This window comes from Macaca fascicularis, chromosome 9 (genome assembly GCF_037993035.2).
Source record: "Macaca fascicularis isolate 582-1 chromosome 9, T2T-MFA8v1.1".
In the NCBI taxonomy this organism is placed as follows: Eukaryota; Metazoa; Chordata; class Mammalia; order Primates; family Cercopithecidae; genus Macaca; species Macaca fascicularis.
The window spans coordinates 98123623-98144829 of NC_088383.1; the positions used below are offsets into that span (position 1 = coordinate 98123623).

General features: G+C 42.2%; 1 protein-coding gene across 2 annotated transcripts in view; it reads right to left on the minus strand.

Moving 5' to 3' along the window:
• Positions 1 to 20533, minus strand: part of LIPA (lipase A, lysosomal acid type) — a 39274-nt gene extending 18741 nt beyond the window's left edge. The window contains exons 1-3 of one of the 2 annotated variants that reach the window (XM_005565904.5): positions 20467 to 20533; positions 16606 to 16717; positions 14753 to 14870 (exon numbers count right to left, since the gene is read on the minus strand). In XM_005565904.5, the coding sequence (XP_005565961.3) occupies positions 14753 to 14870; positions 16606 to 16716 (229 nt within the window). In that variant the 5' untranslated portion in view covers position 16717; positions 20467 to 20533. Of the gene's footprint in view, positions 1 to 14752; positions 14871 to 16605; positions 16718 to 20436 lie in introns of both variants that reach the window. The other variant, XM_005565905.5, reaches the window with a different exon arrangement.
• Between the last annotated feature and the right edge of the window lie 674 nt (positions 20534 to 21207).

The window sequence follows — 21207 nt, forward strand, 5'->3', positions numbered from 1 at the left end:
AAGAACTGGGATTACAGGCATGTACCACAACATCCAGCCAATTTTTTAAAAAAATTTTCATAGAGGTGAGGTCTTACTATGTTGCCCAGGCTGGTCTCAAACTCCTGGCCTCAAGTGATTCTCTTGCCTTGGCCTCTCAAAGTGCGGGGATTACAGAAGTGAGCCATCATGTCTGGCTGCTGTGATTTTCTAATGACAAAATAGAAATGCCAGGGCCATGTAGATGAACTTCTACCCATGGGGAGAAAATAGAAAGCAAATAGGACAATATTAGGGCTGCTTTATGTGCTCATTTTTGCCTTCAAAGGTTCATTTTAATGTGATAGTAACAAGACTAAATTTACTATGAAAAGTGTATGTGGAAGGCACTGTGGTAGATACAGCGTCTTATGCACAGGCTTCTTGGCTTCAATGAAGAAGATGATAATCCAGCTGGGAAAATATGTAAAATGATCATTAAAAATTCAAAATTATAAACATCAGTGTGACAATAATAATTACCAAAATTAATTCATCACTAAATTATAGTTGAAAAATGTGTAACTGCAGGCAGCAGCAGCATCTCATGGTAACTGTACAATGCAGTGAGAATGGTGACCGGGAGCTGTACGATGCAGTGGCTCTGCCCTACTGATGGCGCCCAACACTTTCTAGAAAGAGGGGCTTTCCTGCTCATGCCACAGCTCCTTAGGTATGTTGAGACACTTTTCACCCACCAAGAGTGATCGGGGACTAGGCCATGAGGAAGGCGACTTGACTTTCAAAGGCCAGGAACAGGATGCTCCCACAGGTCAGGTCATTTCCAACAAAAACAACTGCAATCGTCTTCCCTCAGGATGGAGAGTCAGAGTGAGGCAAGAGGAAGGCTCGGTAGGTGGCCTAATTCCTTGGCACTTGTTCCAGTCTGTGCCTCTGTAGTTAACACGGAAAACCCGGGGCTGCCTAGTCCACTCCTCAGGGGAGAGTGTCCAGAGAAAGGCAGGAATGGTTTGAAACCAGAGAGGGCCCTGGGGCAAGGATAATTGCGAGAGGAGGAGGAGGGTGATGTGTGGCAGCCAGGCCAGGACAGAGGCTGGGAGGGGAGATGTTGGCCAGTGCATGGGACCAGGACTCAGCTCCCCACCTTCTCTCGATGGGAATGTTCAAAATTTCCCTGAAGTCCCTGTACTTCCCTCTCTAACCTCCAGGAGCTTTGAATGGGGAAATGTGGAAGTTGACAAGTTGAAGACATATCAGGAAAGTCTTTAAACATCCCCAGTAAATAACTCCTGGATTCCCAAGGGCAATGAGGAGCTACTGCAGTTTTCCTGGGAGGTGAGTGTGAAGCAAGGAATGGCATGTGGACAGCTGGAGCACACGCTACCCAGGAGACCATGCCTAGGGCGGCTGAGCAGCTTCTAAGAACATCTGTAAATACCCTTGTTCCACCAGACCTAATTCACACCTGCACAACACTTTTCTCAGGGAATTACTTTATCCTTTGAAGGAGAGCCTTCTAAAGAACAAGTCAAAGCCACTATTTTTCTAATTGTCCTTTTTTGTTTGTTTGGGTTTGTCCATCCCCTACTTCAAGCTGAATACAAAAGCTCAATTAACAACAGACACAAAAGAGGCACCAGATGGGAAGGAAACAGTGAATCTATTCTTTACAAGCTAAATGTTTTCAAATCTGGAGAATCCGGGCCAAGCACTGCAAAGGGTACTGCAGACCACACTGTTTCCTCATGGGAAATGCTGGCAGATGAGGAAAACGACTGATGAAGAAAGGTAAATGTCTGACAAATGGCATGGCTTTAGAGCAATGGAGGCCACTCAGCTGTGTCCTCCACATTCAGGTGAAAAGTTTTTAATGGAAATCTGCTGTATCTTAAGCAGTACACTAGAAGGTAAAATATCACGAGGTGATCTGAAAACACACATTATGTTTTGTGTAAACCTTTAGTGGTGCCTACTGAGTAGCAGCCACTGCTATTAGGTTGTTGCAAAAGTCATTGTGGTTTTTGCCCCTAAAAAGCAATGGCAGTCCCGGGCGTGGTGACTCGCCTGTAATCCCAGCACTTTGGGAGGCCAAGGCGGGCGGATCACCTGAGGTTAAGAGTTTGAGGCCTGCCTAGCCAACATGGCAAAACCCTAGTGGTGGGTGCCTGTAATCCCAGCTACTCAGGAGGCTGAGGCAGGAGAATTTTTGGAACCCAAGAGGTGGAGGTTGTGGTCAGCCAAGATCGCACCACTGGACTCTAGCCTAGGTGACAGAGAGGGATTCCATTAGCCCCCACCCCCAAGACATAAAAAAGTAAGGCAAAAACCACAATTACTTTTGCCCCAACCTAATAGATGCTAGGAATGCAAAGATGGGTAACCCCGCTCCCTCCCACAGGGAGCTGCATCCTCTAGGGAGACAGACACACAATGACTGTCTAGCCCAGGAAGAAGAAGGTTAGAACACCACTCAGGAAGGCCCAGAAGGAGAAAGTTACTTGGCCAGAGGGACATATATTTGACTTGGATTCTAAGTAAGAGACAGATGTTTCCACAAAGGGTTCTAGAGAAAACATAGGAGCCAGATGAACAGAGAGCTGACATCCCACCCAGGCCTTGGCCAGGTGGGACCAGTGTGCACACGAAAGGCTCCCTGCCTGATTCTGATGCGCAGCCAGGCTGGGGAACAACTAGGAAAAGTTGTTGTCTGAAAAAAGTGCCTTGTCTGACCTGGGAACACAGGGAACAGGAAGGACTTCATGGGATGCACCTCCTTCCAGGCTGGGCCAGTTTCCTTTCATCCGAGAACAAAAAAGTCTCTTCTGAGGAGGGAGATGCAGAGGACATAACTTACTGAGCTTCCAGAGACGGCAGTTCCATTAGGCATCGTGGATCCTCAACAAAGAAAATAGTATCAAATCCTAGCATGGAAAACCTTTAAAAATGGCTGCTAAACTGCTTGCCCCTTCCCTCTGGCACTGGGTGAATACAAAAGGGAATGATATTGACTGGACGCTGGAAGCAGGCCCAGCCAACTGTCTACCAGCTTCTCTCACCTGCTCCCAGCAGGGGGAAGAAAGGAAGGTACAACGTGGTTCTTTCCCATCCCACCACCAAACAAGGATTTAAGGATTTACTGGCAAAGGATGTTTCTCTCTGGGAAGGTAAAACCTATTGCCGCTCACATCTTCCAGGGAACTATTTCAGATTTCACTTCACCTTGCTGAGAATAGCTGATTGAAATGATAGCTACTGCCGATTGCACGCTTATATGCTGTAGGTACTGTACTGAAAATCCTTTGAAGTTGGCACTACTGCCATTGAACAGAACAGGGAATTGTGGCAGAGAAGTCAAGTAACTTGCCTAAGGCTGAACGAGAGCTAGGAAGCGGGGGAGTTGGAGTCTAACAAGGTGTGTCTGACACCACAGGCCATGCTTTTCACCGCTTTGCTAGGGACAGAAGGTTAACAAGAGAGAAGTCTCTAGAACACACTGAGGGTTTCTGGCTGAAGGCAGGAAGCTCTTTTTGAGAGGATATGGACAAAGTGCTTGAAGAAAGTAATCTCTAGTAGATGGAGGGGATAGGGAACGAAAGGAGAGGCACCCACTCAGCCTCGCCTGCTCAGGCAGCTGCTCCAAGGCCCAACCTGCTCAATGCACTCAGGCACCCTGAAGCCCTGTTTGTCTGAGTGACAAACCAGCATGACAGATCAAGGGCTGCCTTCCCCAACTGTGCCCTATGGGTGGCTCTAGGAGGGCTGGGGATTAAGGGAAAAGACTAAAGGACCATTTCTCAGCCTGGAGATGGCAAGTGAGTTCATCATGGCCCTATAGGACAAAACTGACAAAGAAGCAGCCCAGTGCCAGTCCACCATGACGCTGCCTTCCCAGTGTGGGTGGAAGCCAGGAGGGGATTACTCAGGCTCCGAAACTGAATGTGCTGAGCCCACAGTTCCGCAGGAGGAAGATGACCGGGTGGGTGGGGAAGTTCCTCCTGCCTCCCAAGGCACTGGCCTTCTCTGCCAGGATGCTGAGTCCGGACAGGACCCTGTCACACTCCAAAACACATGTGAGAAACCAGCTGAGGTCCAGGGCAGAACCAAAACAGAGAACAAAGGAGGAGGTCAGACACCGGGGCATTAGCATGAAGCAGACCTCAGTTCTTACTGCTACAAAATTTCGTACGATTTGCTCAACTCTCTCTGAAGTATAGGTGTTCTTTTCTAAAGTGAGAATGATGAAGTAGTTAATACATAGTAGAGCTGAATAAATAATGGTCCCTGATAGTAACATAATAAATCTATGCAGTTGGTCCTTAAACAATACAGGTTTGAACTGCACAGGTCCACTCATACATGAATTCTTTTTCAATAAACATTGAAAAATTTGTTGGAGATTTGCAACAATTTGAGAAAAACAGACCAACTCTAGTCTAGAAATAATAACAAGTTACTAAAAGTTTAGGTATGTCATGAATGTATAAAATATATTTAGATATTGGCCTATTTTTTATTTATTACCATAAATATACACGGAGTATAAAAAGTTAACATTTTCTTTTTTTTTTTTTGAAACGGAGTCTCACTCTGTAGCCCAGGCTGGAGTGCAGTGGCCGGATCTCAGCTCACTGCAAGCTCCGCCTCCCGGGTTCATGCCATTCTCCTGTCTCAGCCTCCCGAGTAGCTGGGACTACAGGCGCCCGCCACCTCGCCCGGATAGTTTTTTGTATTTTTTAGTAGAGACGGGGTTTCACCATGTTAGCCAGGATGGTCTCGATCTCCTGACCTCGTGATCCGCCCGTCTCGGCCTCCCAAAGTGCTAGGATTACAGGCTTGAGCCACCACGCCCGGCCAAAGTTAACATTTTCAAAACTTAGACACACACTTACAGACCATACATGGTGCCATTGACAGTTAAGAGAAATGTAAACAAATGTAAAGATGCGGTATTAAATCATAACTGCATAAAATTAACTAGAATATATTGTGTACTACTGTAATAATTTTGTAGCCACCTCCTGTTGCTCTTGTGGTGAGTGTTGTAAATATCTGCTTAAATTTCCCGTGACACTAATCATCTCCACGTGAGCAGTTCGTCTCTCCAGTAAATGCATATTGCAGTAAACAGTGATCTCTTGCAGTTCTCATATGTTTTTCATCATGTTTAGTGCAATATCATAAACGTTGAGTAACACCATGGGACCCATACAAAGAACTAATAGTGATCTGGGAGTGCTCCCAAAAAGCAGAGAAAAATCCAGACAAGAAAAAGTTGGATTGCTTGATATGTGTCATAGATTAAGGTCTGCAGCTTCAATTATCTTCATTTCAAGATAAATAACATATAACGACAACTGTTAAAAAAAAAAAAAAAGGGAAATAAAGTTTGTGAAGCCATTTGTCATTGTAGCTATGACAGCAAATGCCAAAACCTTGCACTTTTTCTGAAATACCTTTGATCTCATATTGAAAATGCAGCTTTGATGTGGGTGCGGAATTGCCCTAATACGATTCTAGACTCTTATATTCAAGATAAAGCAAGAATAGATTCTAGACTCTAAGAGTCAAGAAAAAGCAAAGTCATTATGTGACAACTTAAAGAAAAAAGAAGGCGAAGAATCTAAAGTTGGAGAATTTAATGCCAATAAAAGATGTTTTGATAATTTTACAAAGAGGTTTGTTTGGCTTTTAAAATGCCAAGACAGACCAGGCACGGTGACTCATGTTTGTAATCCCAGCACTTTGGGAGGCCAAAGTGGGAGGATCTCTTGAGGCCAGGAGTTCGAAACCAGCCTGGAAAACACAGTGAGATCCCATCTCTATCAAAAATTGCTTTAAAAATTAGCCGAGTATGTTTGGCACGTGTTTGTAGTCCTAGTTACTTAGAAGGCTGAAGTAAGAAGACTGCTTGAGCCTAGGAGTTTGAGGTTACAGTGAGCTATAATGGTGCCACTGCACTCCAGCTGGGTGACAGAGCAAGATGTCATCTCTAAAAAGCCAAAAATTAATTAATTTTAAGAATTAAAAATTTTAAAAACTTTAAAAATATGCTAAGATAACAGAAGCAGCAGCTTCTGCCTGCCAAGAGGCCACATATAAGTTCGTGGAGGAAAACGTATCTGCCTGAACAGGTTTTTAATGCAGATGAAAGTGTTCCATTCTGAAAAAAAACAAATCCCACAAAGGACATTTATTAGTAAGGAAGAGAAGCAAGCACCAGGATTTAAGACAGGAAGGGATAGGCTAACTCTACTGTTCTGTGCAAATGCAGTAGGGTTGATGGTCAGGTCTGCCCTTATCTATAAATCTGCTAATCCCTGAGCCTCGAAGGGAAAATATAGACATCAGCTGTCAGTCTTTTGGCTGTACAATAAGAAGGTCTGGACAATGAGAACTATTTTTCCAGATTGGTTCCATTGATGCTTTTTTTCCTGAAGTCAGGAGCACCTTGCCAGTAAGGGAATGTCTTTCAAAGTTCTTTTGATATTGGACAATGCCTCCGGCCACACAGAACCCCATGAATTCAATACCAAAGGCATCGAAGTGGTCTACTTGCCCCCAAACACATCTTTAATTCAGTCTCTAAATCAGGAGGTCATAAAGTCCTTTAAGGCTCATTATACACATACACTATGGAAACGATGGACAATGTTATGGAAGAGAATCCCAACAGAGAGAACATCATGAAGGTCTGGAAGAATTACACCACTGAAGATGCCACTGCTGTTACAGAAAAAGCTGTTAAAGTTATCAAGCCTGAAACAATAAATTCTTGCTGGAGAAATTGTGTCCAGATGTTGTGCATGACTTCACAGAATCCATATCCATGACTTAGCCAATCAAGGAAATCAAGAAAAAGATTGTGGATATGACAAAAAGGTGGAGGGTGGGAGCAGGTAAAGAGTTTCAAGATATGCATCTTAAATAAAGTCAAGAGCTAAAAGGCACACCAGAGGAATTTACAGAAGATAACTTGATGGAGATGAGTGCTTTCTAAAACAGCACCAGACTATGGGAAAGAAGACATGGGAGATACAGTACCAGAAAACAAACTGATATTAGACAATTCAGGAGAAGGGTGGCAACTGCAATTATTCAAGACTTCCTTTACAACACTGATGCTTCTACGACACAGGCACTGAAACTAAAGTTTGATGGAAGAATTGCTATTCTATAGAAACATTTCTAGGGAAATGAAAAAAGGTCAGAAATTACAATGTATTTTTATGAAGTTACCCTGAATGTGCCTACTTCTCCTGTCTCCCCTTCCACTTCCTCCCCCTCTTCCACCTCTGCTATAGGACAGCAAGACCAACTCTTCCTCTTCCTCCTCTTCCTTAGCCTGTTCCAACATGAGAATGAAGACCTTTATGATGATCCACTTCCACTTAATGAATAGTAAATACATTTTCTTTTCTTTATGATTTCCTTATAACATTTTCTTTCTCTAGTTTACTTATGGTAAGAATATAGTATATAATACATATAATATATAAAATATATGTTAATCGGCTATGTACATTATAGGTAAGCCCTCTGGTCAACTAGGTTATTAGTTAAATTTTGAGGAATGCAAAAGTTATATGCAGTTTTCAATAGCTCTGGAGGCCAGCACCCCTAACCCCCATGTTGTTAAAGAGTGAACTGTAAGTAATAAAATATTATTAGAACATAACCGCTATGAAGAAGGATAAAGTGAAGTGGTATTCTTTGGTCCAGGTAATATAATCATAGTAACAGCAAGAGTGTACTAAATGTTGACTATGTGTCAGGCACCATGCTAAGCACTTAAGCGCTTTACATGCATTATCTCAGATAAGTCACCTAACAGCTCTCTGAGTTGGTGTAGTAGGCAGAAGCAGGACATCTAGAAGATACAGGACATCTAAGTCAGATACTTTCCATAGTGTGACTTTATCAGGGACATCATAGCTGTTCTGAGGCCTGAGAAGAGGATCAAGTGGGCAGGAACAGTCACGGGCTGTGTGACTCCCACCTTCACTACCCATCAGCTGCTTTATCTTGGGCAAGTTAATTAACCCCTATAAACCTTGGTTTCCTCATCTGTAAAACAGGAGGTAATAGGAGTTCTTACACCCTAGAATTGTATGAAAGTTCACCTGATGATTCACACAGAGCACAATGCTTGACCAGTCCACAGGACACATTCAGAGAGTCACATGGCCTTTGCCACTGTGCAGTCCACGGCACTCACACTTCACTGTCACCCTGCTAGGGAGCAGGTGGCCTGCAAGGGTGAACACAACAAGAGCGCCCTGCATCACAGAGCAGGGAAGAAAACCATTCCATGCCTCAGAAAGCTGTTTTCCCCACCACTAGCAATAGTCACTCTGATCACCAGGCAACATGAAAGCAGTAATGTGGTCTGTCTTGTTCACTGCAGAACTTTCCAGGACATTGTCATAATTAGAGTTTTCCATACACCCAGGATGGTGCTGGGCCATTTACATCATTCTTCCTCCTTTGGCGCCTCTGGGTCTTAGAGAGAATAAATCATTTGACCCAGGACACACAATTAGTACATGATGGAGCTGGGAATCAAACCCAGGTCATGTGACAAACGTGCCCATCATCTCCATGCCAAATTGCCTTTCTGTCTTCCCTGACCCTCTCTGTCACCACGGCCTGTCCTCAGACAGCTTTGCAGCACAGCAACTTGAGTTCCAGAGTTTCAGAGTTGACCGAATTTTGGGAAATTATCCAGCTCTCATCCAAAATGCTCCCTCAACAGAAGGAGCAGAGGGTCCACAGAAGAAGGCACTTTCAGGGGACGCAGGGCTAGAGATGACACAGTGCGTGTCACCTGACCCCCCAGACATAGTTCTATGACATTTCTTACTTTTCTTACTTCTGTCCACTGTAAACAAAGGCATCTTCCTCCTTTCCATACAATTTAGAATATATCCCTGTCATGGAGGGCTTAATCCTGAAGAAGTCAATATCAAAGACCACCATCAAATCCACGTTGATATTTCAAAATTAAAAACAGAGGCTGGGCACCATGGTTCATGTCTGTTATCGCAGCCCTTTGGGAGGCTGAGGGAGGATCATTTGAGGCTGCAGTAAGCTATGATCGTACCACTGCACTCTAGCCTGGGAGACAGGACGAGACTTTTAAAATATTTATTTATTCATTTAAATATTTTAGATAAATAAATGTCTTAAAAGAAACTGTATCACCTGCACTTATTATAATATATTTCACAGGCCTTATCAAATTTTCACAACAGTCTATGAAGGAGCCAGTATTATTCTTCCTGTTTAATAACTGAATAAGTCAAAACCTCGAGAGGTAAAGAAAATTGGCAAGTCACACAGCTAGTTAAATAGTAGAGCCAGAACTTACACCCATGACTGGTGGCTCTTCACATGTTCACCTTAATCACGAGGCAATACAGCTTCAAGTTTTACCCACCACAGGAAGCTTTCAAGTTGTGTTCGTGGACTCCTAGGAGTCCAGGAGTAAGAAATCCTTAATGCAGTGTGGCCTTGAGCAGGGGACACTATTAAATTGCAGTGTCACAGGAGGGTTGCAGGAGCATACTTGGGTAGACTGCAGCCTGGAGTTAAAGCAATTTACCATTTAAAGAGAATCAGAAAAGTCTTCACCCCCACAGAGTCTGGTGGGGATGACAGAGGTCACACACATCATCATCTACATAATAATATATTGTTTATTGTCTTAATTGTAATGGAGAAAAACACAGAGAACTATGAGAATATGTAGCCAGGTGCCTGATCTGTTGTGAAAGGCTGAGGAAATCCTCCCTGAAGATGTGAAAATTAGGTTGAAGACAGAGGACAGGTCAGAGCGGTAACCAGGAGGAAGAGGAGGGAAGGGGACAGGGCAGAGTACTGTCTTCCTTTCCACTCGGCTCTCTGCTCTGATCCCATCCTGGGCCTATGAGACAAACTGTACAGCTGACCTCACTTATGCTGCTCCATTAGGCAAAGGTTCTGAATGCAATCCCCTACTCAACGCACCATCAGAGTGCTACATGAGCCTGAGTTCAGCCCAAGTCACCAGGCTCAGGCATTGATTAATGAACCCGCATCTGTTCGGCACCATCAGGGGTGAGGAATTACATCCCTGATCACCAAGGCCTATGTGTAGCCTGTTAGAGCACTGCAGTGATTCAAAAAATAGTTTCCTTAGAAGTGAAGGATTTTTCTATAAAGAAAGAAAAATCTAGAAATCAATCAGAATTCTAAAATAAACAATCAAAGCAAAATATAAGTTGATAGTCTCCTTCTAAAGACTTAACTCACAAGCCATGCTGTGAATTTTCAGGTATGACTCTTAATATCTCAATGGGCAACCCCTGGGGAATCTTTGCTGAGGCCACAGTTGAAAAGCCTGTTTCTGGATGCTGAAGGCAGTCATTCCAGGCTTTCACAGTCTAGAGCGCCACTTCACCCACTTGGCAATCTGATGCATAACTTTCAGATACAAATGTGCCACTCTTGGTGTTTTGATGATTGGCCAATATCCTAGTCAGGCAAGAAGTAAATCTGCCTTGTTGTTGCTGTTTTACGTATTTAATGCAAGACCAGTGGGTATTTCCTTATTTTAGTCAAATAAAATATATATTGTGCGTATCACGGGATCAATTGGTTAATATTTATTATGTAAGGCCACATTCTCCAGTTCAAAGATCACTGAATCTGTAGTTAGACAGGCCAGGCCATGACCCTCCGACCTGCGGCAAATTCCTTTCCCTATTTGAACCTGGCTATCTTATCCAACAAAATGAGGGTGTTAGTCTAGAACACAGGTTGCCAAAACCAAGAATTCTACCTTGGAACCCACCAGTGAAGTGTGTTAAAAAAAACAAAAATCCCTAGCCCAGGCAGGAATCTGAGATCCCTCTAGTGCTAACTCCCTATGACTTTCTGAAATAAGGCTGAGCAGATGAAAACAGAGCCACTTCCCTGTGAAGGATTAATTTCTGAATCTCAGTTCCCTTCAGGAGCAAAGGGTTGCTCAACACTTTCGAAGAAGGTTGCTTAATGATGGGAAACAACACGCACATACTGCACAAGTAGCCAAGGGCTACTACCATACAGAATGGAGGTAAAAAGTACAAATACCAGCTAGGACGGAATATTTAAGGAACAGCGTATATCTTCATTTCTGAGACTCCTGAAGCTTTCTGAATGGCAATTTCACATAATTATAGCTGAGTTTTAAGAAACGTAATCCTGCAAAACCATGTAGGATGAACGAGAACAGGAAGGCTGGCAGAGAAAAGAGCAGTTAGGTAAAGCTTTTAAGCAAATATGGGCAGAGAAGCCATGTGGCCAAGCCCTGTGTTAATAAAAAAAAATCCGATCTCCAAGTGAGGCTACACAGTGAGTCAAAGAGGCCTACGGCAACAGGACTGAAAGATGCTCACCATTCAGCTGTAGACTCAGGTTCCACAAGGAATGTGGTACCAAAAAATGAATAATGTTTTAATATATTTTTTAATTACTTGGAAATAGTATGAATGTATAGCAGTATTTTTGTGTGTATTAAAAGCATTAATTTCTTAAACTATATAAGCAAACTGAATTTTCAAAATCCTGTTTGGAAATTCTTTCTTTTTGTTAACATACGAGGAGCCTTGAAAAGGGAAATGGCTCAAGGCTCTCTCAGCTGCTGCGCTTATTTCAGGCACCCAGTTAAGTGGTAACAAGAGCCTAATGTAGCACCGTGATCAGGGAAACAGAAGAAAAATATGAACTGAAGCAATTTAATGTGGGTGGCCTAGAAAGGACCCGTGGTCAAGAATGATTCTGCAGATTCCAGGCTAGGTCATTAGGATGCTGGTGCTATTAATAATAGAGGAGGAAGTCAGGAGGGGAAGTGGGATGCATGAGAAGAGGACATGTTTCACTTTGGGTGTGAAAGGCCTTTTCCATTCTTTTTATCTATTTGTCTTTAAACAGCCGAAATAACACCAGTGGCAACAACCTCGCTCTTGAATACGAGTGGAGGACAGTAAAGAGCCTCTGTCCATGCTCTGTTTTAGACTGTGGAAATGCAAACCATCAGAAAAGTACCCATGCAGTTCTTAGGAAAATCACAATTCCTTTAGAGAACTGAGTTGTTCACCGTAGACTTCCTTGAAAACTCCCCATTGAGGTTAGCTCACAGCAGGTATGACATTCATATCAGTGATCCCCTACAGGGAGGGCCTCTTCAGAATACAGAAAGAACATAAGGATCAAATGCTATGAACAGATTTAGCTTAGAGTAAGTACTTTCGGTCTATATTCCCCCATTCTTTTTTTTTTTTTTTTTTTTTTTTTTGAGACTGAGTCTGGCTCTGTCGCCCAGGCTGGAGTGCAGTGGCCGGATCTCAGCTCACTGCAAGCTCCGCCTCCCGGGTTTACGTCATTCTCCTGCCTCAGCCTCCGGAGTAGCTGGGACCACAGGCGCCCGCCACCTCGCCCGGCTAGTTTTTTGTATTTTTTAGTGGAGACAGGGTTTCACCGTGTTAGCCAGGATGGTCTCGATCTCCTGACCTTGTGATCCGCCCGTCTCAGCCTCCCAAAGTGCTGGGATTACAGGCTTGAGCCACCGCGCCCGGCTTATATTCCCCCATTCTAAAGACCTAGACTCTCCACTCTCCCAATCCCCAACCCTCCTGCCAAAAATAAAATAAAGTTTATATAATATATCCCATAGAGGTTTAAAAAAATGAAAAACAAAAGCACACAAGAAGTCAGGGGCAGACCCAGGTCTAGCACCAAGGTCCCATAAGTCTCCTTTCTATTACCTGGGAGCATATCAAGACTCATGCTCACTTTCTTCATATTCCAGGGCACTGCACCTTCCCCTCCAACAGTGTGATACACACAGGTAGAGCATGTGACTCTGAGTGTTTTAACCACTGTATGGAGAAAGAAGTCTGAAGGTGGATATAGGAGGAGAGCTCTCAGCATGTTTTATTGAAATTCTTACCATCGTTTAACAGTGATTCACTCATTACTAATTAATCAACTATAATTTTAAGAAAAATAATACAAAACATTTTTCTTTATATAGTGTCTGAAATCAGTATACAGAGGTTATTCTTTGGCAGAAAAAAGGAAGGAAACCAAGATTATATGCTTGCTCTAGCATAAAATATGTTTTGAGTGTTTTGAGCACAGGAAAAACTAAAAGCTCTCACTATAAATTATCACTCATTTTATAACATATGTATAAAAAGGAAGCTTAATGGCATATATCTGTAAACCATAAAAATCTCAAGAGTTAGAAATCAAATTTCAAAAATAATGGTTGTCATGGCCACCTAAACATTATTAAAATATTATTATAGCTAGAACACATGGAAGAAAAAAGCTAAATTAGGATAAATTAAGAAAAAACAAAGCAAATAATAATACAATGCTCACATTAACACAGAGGGTTTTTAAGTTTGCTTTGAATAACAATTTGGGCAGGAATTGAGGCAAAGATGGCTCTGCTGCCCGTATAACACTTAAGTTAAAGAATAGCTACCTAACTACCTTAATCTAAACTTTAATTTCCCCAAGAAAAGTCTCCAGAGACAAAAAAATGTTACAGAATAAGCTACATCTTACTTGAACCCGGGAAGTGGAGGTTGCAGTGAGCCAAGATTGCACCATTGCATTCCAGCCTGGGCAACAAGAGCGAAAATCCGTCTCAAAAAAATAAATAAATAAATAAGCTACATCTGGAGAGTTAATTGAATAAAGATTAGATCCTTCTTCTGATACCTGCTTAATAATTTCAATCAGTCTGTCTAGAAATTCCTTTATCCGCACTGCAAACTGCAGTTTTGCTTGAGTTATAAAATGAGAGAAAAAAGATATACATATACATGTACATATATACTTTTAAAGCCAAAGCTACAAGAACTTTCATATATTCATAGTGATAGTTATCATCAGGACACGTGCACATGAAAATCAGCATGGCAATATATATCAAAATCACAAATGCATATATCCTGTGATCCAAAAATTCTATTTCTGGACATGTATTGTATACATAAACTTGCATACACAAAGGCTTATTTAGAGCAGCAATATTTGTTAACAGAAGACTGAAAATAGCACAAATGCTCATTAATAGGACACTTGGTAAATAAATCATGATACAGCCATATAGTGAAATACCATGCACCTCTGGAAGATGTGCTTTATGTGCTGTATGGAAAGATCTCCAAGTGCTAAGTAAAAAATTCAAAGAAGAAAATAGTGCCATCTTTTGCATTAAAATGGAGGCAAGAGAAAAATAAGAATCTGTGTTTGTACTTGTTTCTAATGAGATTTTTGGAAATAAAAAGATTTTAAAATGAAGTTATTTTAGAAAGACACACAAAAAAGCAGGAAGTAGGGAGTGAGCGAGAATGGAGGCATTTTACTGCATGTCTTCTAATTCTCTGATTTTTAGATTATGTGAATTCAAAAAAATTAAATAATTTTTACATAGCAAAAGTCATTGACTTAATGCTCAAAACAGTTCATTAAACAAGATGCTTCCTTCAAAAAACAAAGCCACAGAGATTTCAGCATATCCTCAAATGAATCTGACCTTTGAACAAAAAATTGGATGACCCTTGTCCTTACTTCTTTAAAAGAAAATTATTTGTCTGTGCCTTGCAAAACTGCAATACAGCTAGTGCTCTGGTCTAAAAATAGTCCCATTTCAATGTTTTTAAGTTAAATCTGAACTTGGTTACTAACACAAAACCCAGCCAAATTCTGGCTTTTACTTTTAAGAGCGTTCCCATACCTTTGTCAGAATGGTTCTTCCTCCCATGAGGAATTCGGTTAAGGCACAGAATATATCCATCTTCTGTCTCAACCAGGTATTCCTCACTAGGGAATCCCCAGTAAGAGATAATTTCACTCTGTAGAGAAAAAGGACAATGGAAATTGGGTGAACAGAATCTGAAACCGTCTCCCACATTAACAAGCAAAGGAGCAGATAAACTATGTCCTCCAGGCTTTAAGAAAGCATTTGTCATTGAAATTTTAGCCTGCTAAATCTAGTGGCCCATCACAACAGTAAATCCTCCCTTGTTTCACGCTTGGGTTCTACCTACAGATGTTTGATTAAACTTCAGTTTCATCATTCTAGCATGTTTATACCAAATGTGTCTAACTTTACCACAGCTTGGGCCTCTTTGTTTCCATCCTGCCTACCAGGCACAAATAAATGCTCATTTCTTTCTTTTCTAAATATGCCAGCTAGAACTGTCAATGTATAAAATACTTTCTTTGTTTTGAGAGATCCCCTGCTGGCCAATAAAGCATAAAAAATATTAACCTGTTTTTATCAATGGACTAAAAAGATTACATAGAATGTCAAGGTGGGATGGAAGAAAAGTTGAACAAAATAGGGAATTATGGTCACATTCACTTCTCTACAGGAAAAGATTCATGGGACAATTGTTAATCAGGAGCTCAGTGGGATATTGATAATTCAAGTATCCAGAGGATTTAATGTAAATAAGCGCACATACCCTCTCTTATGTAAGTACTTGAAAGAATTTAATTTTATCATTCTTATTTAAAAAATTCTTTTAAAAGTTGGAAAAGTTGGGAGGCAAAAGAAAAGCTTTGAGCTAAGAAGTAAAACTTAACTCTAAGACCCTGCTATCAGGTCATACTCTCCTGGCTCACTGTGAATTTCTCTCTGAGTCCCTAAGCTTGCCAGATTCTTCGGCTGGGTCACTGCAACGTCTATTTTAAAGTTGCTGTTTTATTTAATAATTTGTACTTTTCTGATATTTTGTGCCTAAATGAAGTATTTCCAGAATTTGTTGTTTACTTAAGATTAATAACTTTCAGATGTTTTAATTAGTCGACTGGTTATTTTTGCATATTTGTTCTAACAAAATTTTGCTCAGATACTTTGACTTCTGTATAGAAATATGTTCCCTGGACGTTCTTAATCACAATCTTTGTTCAATGTATTCTAAAACCATCACTCAATAGCGGTAAAGTTCTTGCAAAGTTTAAATACTTTTTTATAGTTTAAACAAACTTATTGAGACTTAAAAATGAAATGAATTAATAAATATCATAATTTAGCTTATTAAGAAGTATATATAACATTAAACTGAGGTTTGTTAACTACGGATTACCTGATGAGAAAAAGCTAGCAAACTGAACCTAGGATTCAGAGAAATTGGGCAAATTGTGGTGGCTCACGCCTGTAATCCCAGCACTTTGGAAGGCCGAGGCAGGCAGATCACCTGAGCTTAGGAGTTCAAGACCACCCTGGGCAACATGGTGAAACCCTGTCTCTACTAAAATACAAAATAAGGTAGCCAGGCGTGGTGGCACATGCCTGTAGTTCCAGCTACTCGGGAGGCTGAGGCTTGAGAATCGCTTGAGCCCCTGAGGTGGAGATTGCAATGAGCCAAGATGGCACCACTGCACTCCAGCCTGGGTGGGCGGGTGACAGAGTAAGACTCCGTCTCAAAAAAAAAAAAAAAAGATTCAGAGAAATTGAAAAGCAAAGGAGTTGTAAAGAGATGAATGTATGAGTATGGCTTCATGTAGCTCACATAACTGGATCTGAGAAAATAACATTTGTCACAGATGCATTTTAAAAGTACATAACTTTGAGAAACTTACCACATTCATGTTTGTTTCAGGATTCACAGCTGTCAGTTTCCCTCCGGACACCTCAGAATGCAGGGTCCAGAGAACCAAACAGACCACCAACCCCAAGAACCGCATTTTCATTCTGTATAATAAAACAGTCTATTATTATTTGCTCTTATTTTACTACACAAAAATATTCTGGTAAATTAATGCTCCCACAAAAAGTTCTGAACCAGATTTAGGGCAAGTAAAAGGTGACAGGAAAATATGAAACAAATGACTCCAGCCATATCTGAAAGGAGAAAATAAGGAATTTTTTATTTCATTTATTTTTTTTATTTATTTTTATTTTTATTTTTTTGAGACAGAGTCTTACTCTGTCACCCAGGCTGGAGTGCAGTGGTGCCATCTCAGCTCACTGCAACCTCTACCTCCTGGGTTCAAGCAATTCTTCTGCTTCAGCCTCCCGAGTAGCTGGGACAACAGGTGCACACCACCACGCCAGGCTAATTCTTGTATTTTTAGTAGAGACAGGGTTTCACCATATTGGCCAAACTGGTCTCGAACTCCTGACTTCGTGATTCACCCACCTCAGATTCTCAAAGTGCTGGGATTACAGGCATGAGCCACCGTGCCCGGCCAGGAATTTTTTTTTTTTTTATTTTTTTTGTTTTATTTTTTTTTTTTTTGAGACTGAGTCTCGCTCTGTTACCCAGGCTGGAGTGCAGTGGCGTGATCTCCGCTCACCACAACCTCCACCTCCCGGGTTCAAGTGGTTCTGCTGCCTCAGCCTCCAGAGCAGCTGGGACTACAGGAGCGGGCCACCATGCCCAGCTAATTTTTGTATTTTTAGTAGAGACAGGTTTCACTATATTGGCAAAGCTGGTTTCAAACTCCTGACCTGGTGATCTGCCCGCCTCCGCCTCCCAGAGGAATTATTTCTAACTAAGAAACCTCCCACCCACCACCTCCAGTTAATATACGACCTTTGGAGTCCAGCATACCCACATACCTCCTAACCCCAAAGTTAAAAACAAATTGTTCATGGAGAAATAACAAAAGGTAAAACTTAGAAGGGGATAGTTTGAGAAAAAGAAAGAGCTACAAAATTTCTGAGCTTGCTTATTTCCTACCTCTTGCCCTCCACCTGTGATTTAGACATGTTTAAGTTCAGCCACTATTAGCTTTTCCTCCTACTTATTTAACCACTTCTGTTCTTGCCCCAATTATATGTCAGCAATTAAATTTGTCATTCATGGGGGAAAAAAATGAAACGAAAGAAAATAGAGCCTTCAAAAGAAAAAGAAAGGAAAAATTTGACCCGTTTCTCTCCTTCTGAAATTCTCTAACCATCAAATCAACAAAGACCATCTTGGTTTCTGGCAGTGATGACTCAAAATCACAGCAAAGACCTTGAGGATGCTGAAGGCAAAGTTAAATGCCTCTCCTAAGAAAACACAAATGGTTAGAGAAAAACATATGACTATAGTCCAGAACTTCTACATTTTCAAAAAATAAATAGAATCACTTAAAAAGATGCAGGCATGTATGCCCATACAAAGACTTGTACATAAATGTTTATAGCAGCTTTGGGTGTAATAGCCAAAAACTGGAAAAACCCAAATGCTTTAAATGGATGATTGGATAAATTATGGTATATACCTACTAGTCAGCTATAAAAGAGAATGAACACAAAACGATATAGATGAATCTCAAACTAATTATGCTGAAAGAAGCCAGATCAAAATAAAGAAAAACAAAAGTACTGTCTGATTCCCTTCATATAAAACTCCACAAAATGCTGTCTAATCTATATTCATAGAAAGCAGATCAGTGGTTTCCTGGGGAGAGAAGGGGCAGTAAGAAAGGATTACAAAGGAGTATGCACAAAGAATCTTTTGGGGGTGATGTACAGGTTCATAATATTGAATGTACCAATGGTTTCACACGTGTGTACACATGTAAAAACTTATACAATTGTACAATTGAAATATGCCATGCTATCGTATGTCAATAATACTCCAATACAGCTGTTCGTTTTTAGTCTTGTGTTTAAACTGAATATTCCACAAGTCTTAAGAAATTGATTCTCAGGAGATTGCAAAAGTGAACTGACTCCCTTCTGTTGATGGAATTCCTCCTGGGATTATTTTTTTTTCAAGAAGTAGTGAACTCTGAAATTCTTTTTTTCTTTTCTTTTCTTTTTTTTTTTTTTTTTTTTTCAGACAGAGTCTGGCTTTGTCGCCCAGGCTGGAGTGCAGTAGCGAGATCTTGGCTCACTGCAAGCTCCGCCTCGTGGGTTCACGCCATTCTCCTGCCTCAGCCTCCCGAGTAGCTGGAACTACAGGGGCCCTCCACCACGCCCGGCTAATTTTGTTTTTGTATTTTTAGTAAAGACGGGGTTTCACCGTGTTAGCCAGGATGGTCTTGATCTCCTGGCCTCGTGATCCGCTGGCCTCGGCCTCCAAAAGTGCTAGGATTACAGGCGTGAGCCACCGCGCCCGGCCGTAAACTCCGAAATTCTAAACAGGAGCAAACGTTATCCCCTTCAGTGTGCACTGGCAAAGCAAGGCTACTGCTTCTACTTACAACTTTGTACTTCTTTATGATAGGAAGGATTGTACAGCCACAGGCTATTTTTTTTTTATCATAAACGCAACCTCCCAAAAGTCTATTATTACCAGAGAACAAGGAGTAAACTGAAAGGGAAAAAATCAAAGGAATTACCACAATTTAAAACAGTAGCATCTGTAGTAGCTGCTTTCATTCAGCAGTTTTCCTACAGAACCTGCACCAGCTGCCTAGAGGAAGGTCCATGAGAGTAACAGCTAAATCTACTCAGCTGAAAATCTCACCCAGTTAAGTTTTCCTTCCAACACAACACTACATACTTAGTATGTTTTTCTCAACATACAAAGCCAAGCAATTCTTACAAAGGAGATAACTGTGAAAATCTCGAAGGAGGGGAAAAAAAAAAAACCCTCCAGTCTGAATTCAGTGTGCTTTTCTGGGCTGTATTAACACCTTTATCTCAGTTCTCTAGACTTCGTAACAATGCAATTAGATACTTGTCTGCCCTTATTTCACCCCAGCCCAAGGCCACAGGCACAGCCTGAGTCTGACTCAGCTTTGCACCCCAAGAACCAAGCGAAGTGCCATGTATATATTGGACGCATAGTACAAATTCTGAAAAAAGATAGGAGCAGCCCAACAGTTCAGTGGCAGAAGAAAAGGCCCCAACGCAGCATGCCATTTAGCTTTCTACTAACAACAATTATTACGACTCACATTTAAGCTCTAGCCAGGCGCCAGCCACCGCAGGGAGCGCATCTGATCTATGTCAATTACTCCTCCAACGACCCTATGGCAGTACCATTAATTCCATTTTTCAGGAATCTGAGGTTCACCCAGCTTAAGTACTGGAAGCAAAGTGTCAGCTGTTTAAAAAGCAATATCGCTGGGAGTTTAACCAGGATTGATACCCAAGTCTGCTTTCGACCACGCCGTTGGCTAACAAGAGAGGTAGGATGGGATGCCTGGAGGAGCTAATGGGAGGAGAGCACGAGGATAGAGAGGACTCAGACATCCCTGCTGTCCTCACGGTTGCCTCAGGAGCACTGGGCAACTTCACTGACCGGCGACCGCGCCTGTCCAGGAAAGTGAACAGCGCCCAGGGAAGAGTGGGCAACTTCAGCTCTCTGATTGGCAGATGCCTTGAGCCAACGCCCGCAGAAAAAGCACCCGCAGGCACCCCAGGCAAGACTCGCCGGGTTCAAACGCAGAGGGTCCTGCCGGCCGGCAGAGCCTCAGGGCGCGACCCTCCCCTTGGTGGAGGCACAAGCTTCCAAGCCGCACCCGCACCTGGCAGCGCCGCGGGGCCGGCACTCTCACCTGGAGCTGTCCAGCTGGGCCGCTGTCTCGAGTCGCAGTGCCAGCTCTCAGGGGCCGGGGTGCGGATAGGGTACCTGCAGGGGGCCTGGTCGGCCTTGTTCGGCGGGCGGGTGCCCACCACCCTCGGGCTATTTGTTCAGCCAATCAGAGCAGCCAGCCACCGGGAAGTGCCGCGGAGACTCCGCCCCAGCCCAGCGCGGCCGCTTGCCAGCTAGCCAGTTGATCCTGCAGAGCATGCGCTGTAGGCGGTCCTAAGAGATGGGACCCGTCCTCCGCCTCCCAGGCTGGCAGGTCCCCAGCTCTACCAGCGCGCCGCCTACGCATGCTCTCTTAGCAGAGGCTCTTTTAGGCGGCCTTCTGCTCCGCCCCCGAAGCTCCTGCAGGGCTGGCACCCTCAGCGCCTGACAGAGAGCATGTGGGCTCTATAAATGAAAGTGAATCATGTGCTCTGTTTAAAGCGTTTATCATTGTGCCTGATGCAAAGCAATCTTGCTGCTTTTAATTTATTATTATTAAAGATTTGTTAAAAGAGGAAACAATATTCCATATGCACATATTATTTATAAATCATTTTCTAAAACAAAGATTTTATTGAGCACCTACTAAATGCCAGGCAGTAGTAAGACAGTGGAGATATAGAAACGAACTAAGCAAGGTCCCTGTTCTCTTGTGTATATTCTGATGGGAAGAGACACATCATGAATAACTACATAATACATGAGGTGGTGATAAGTGCTATAA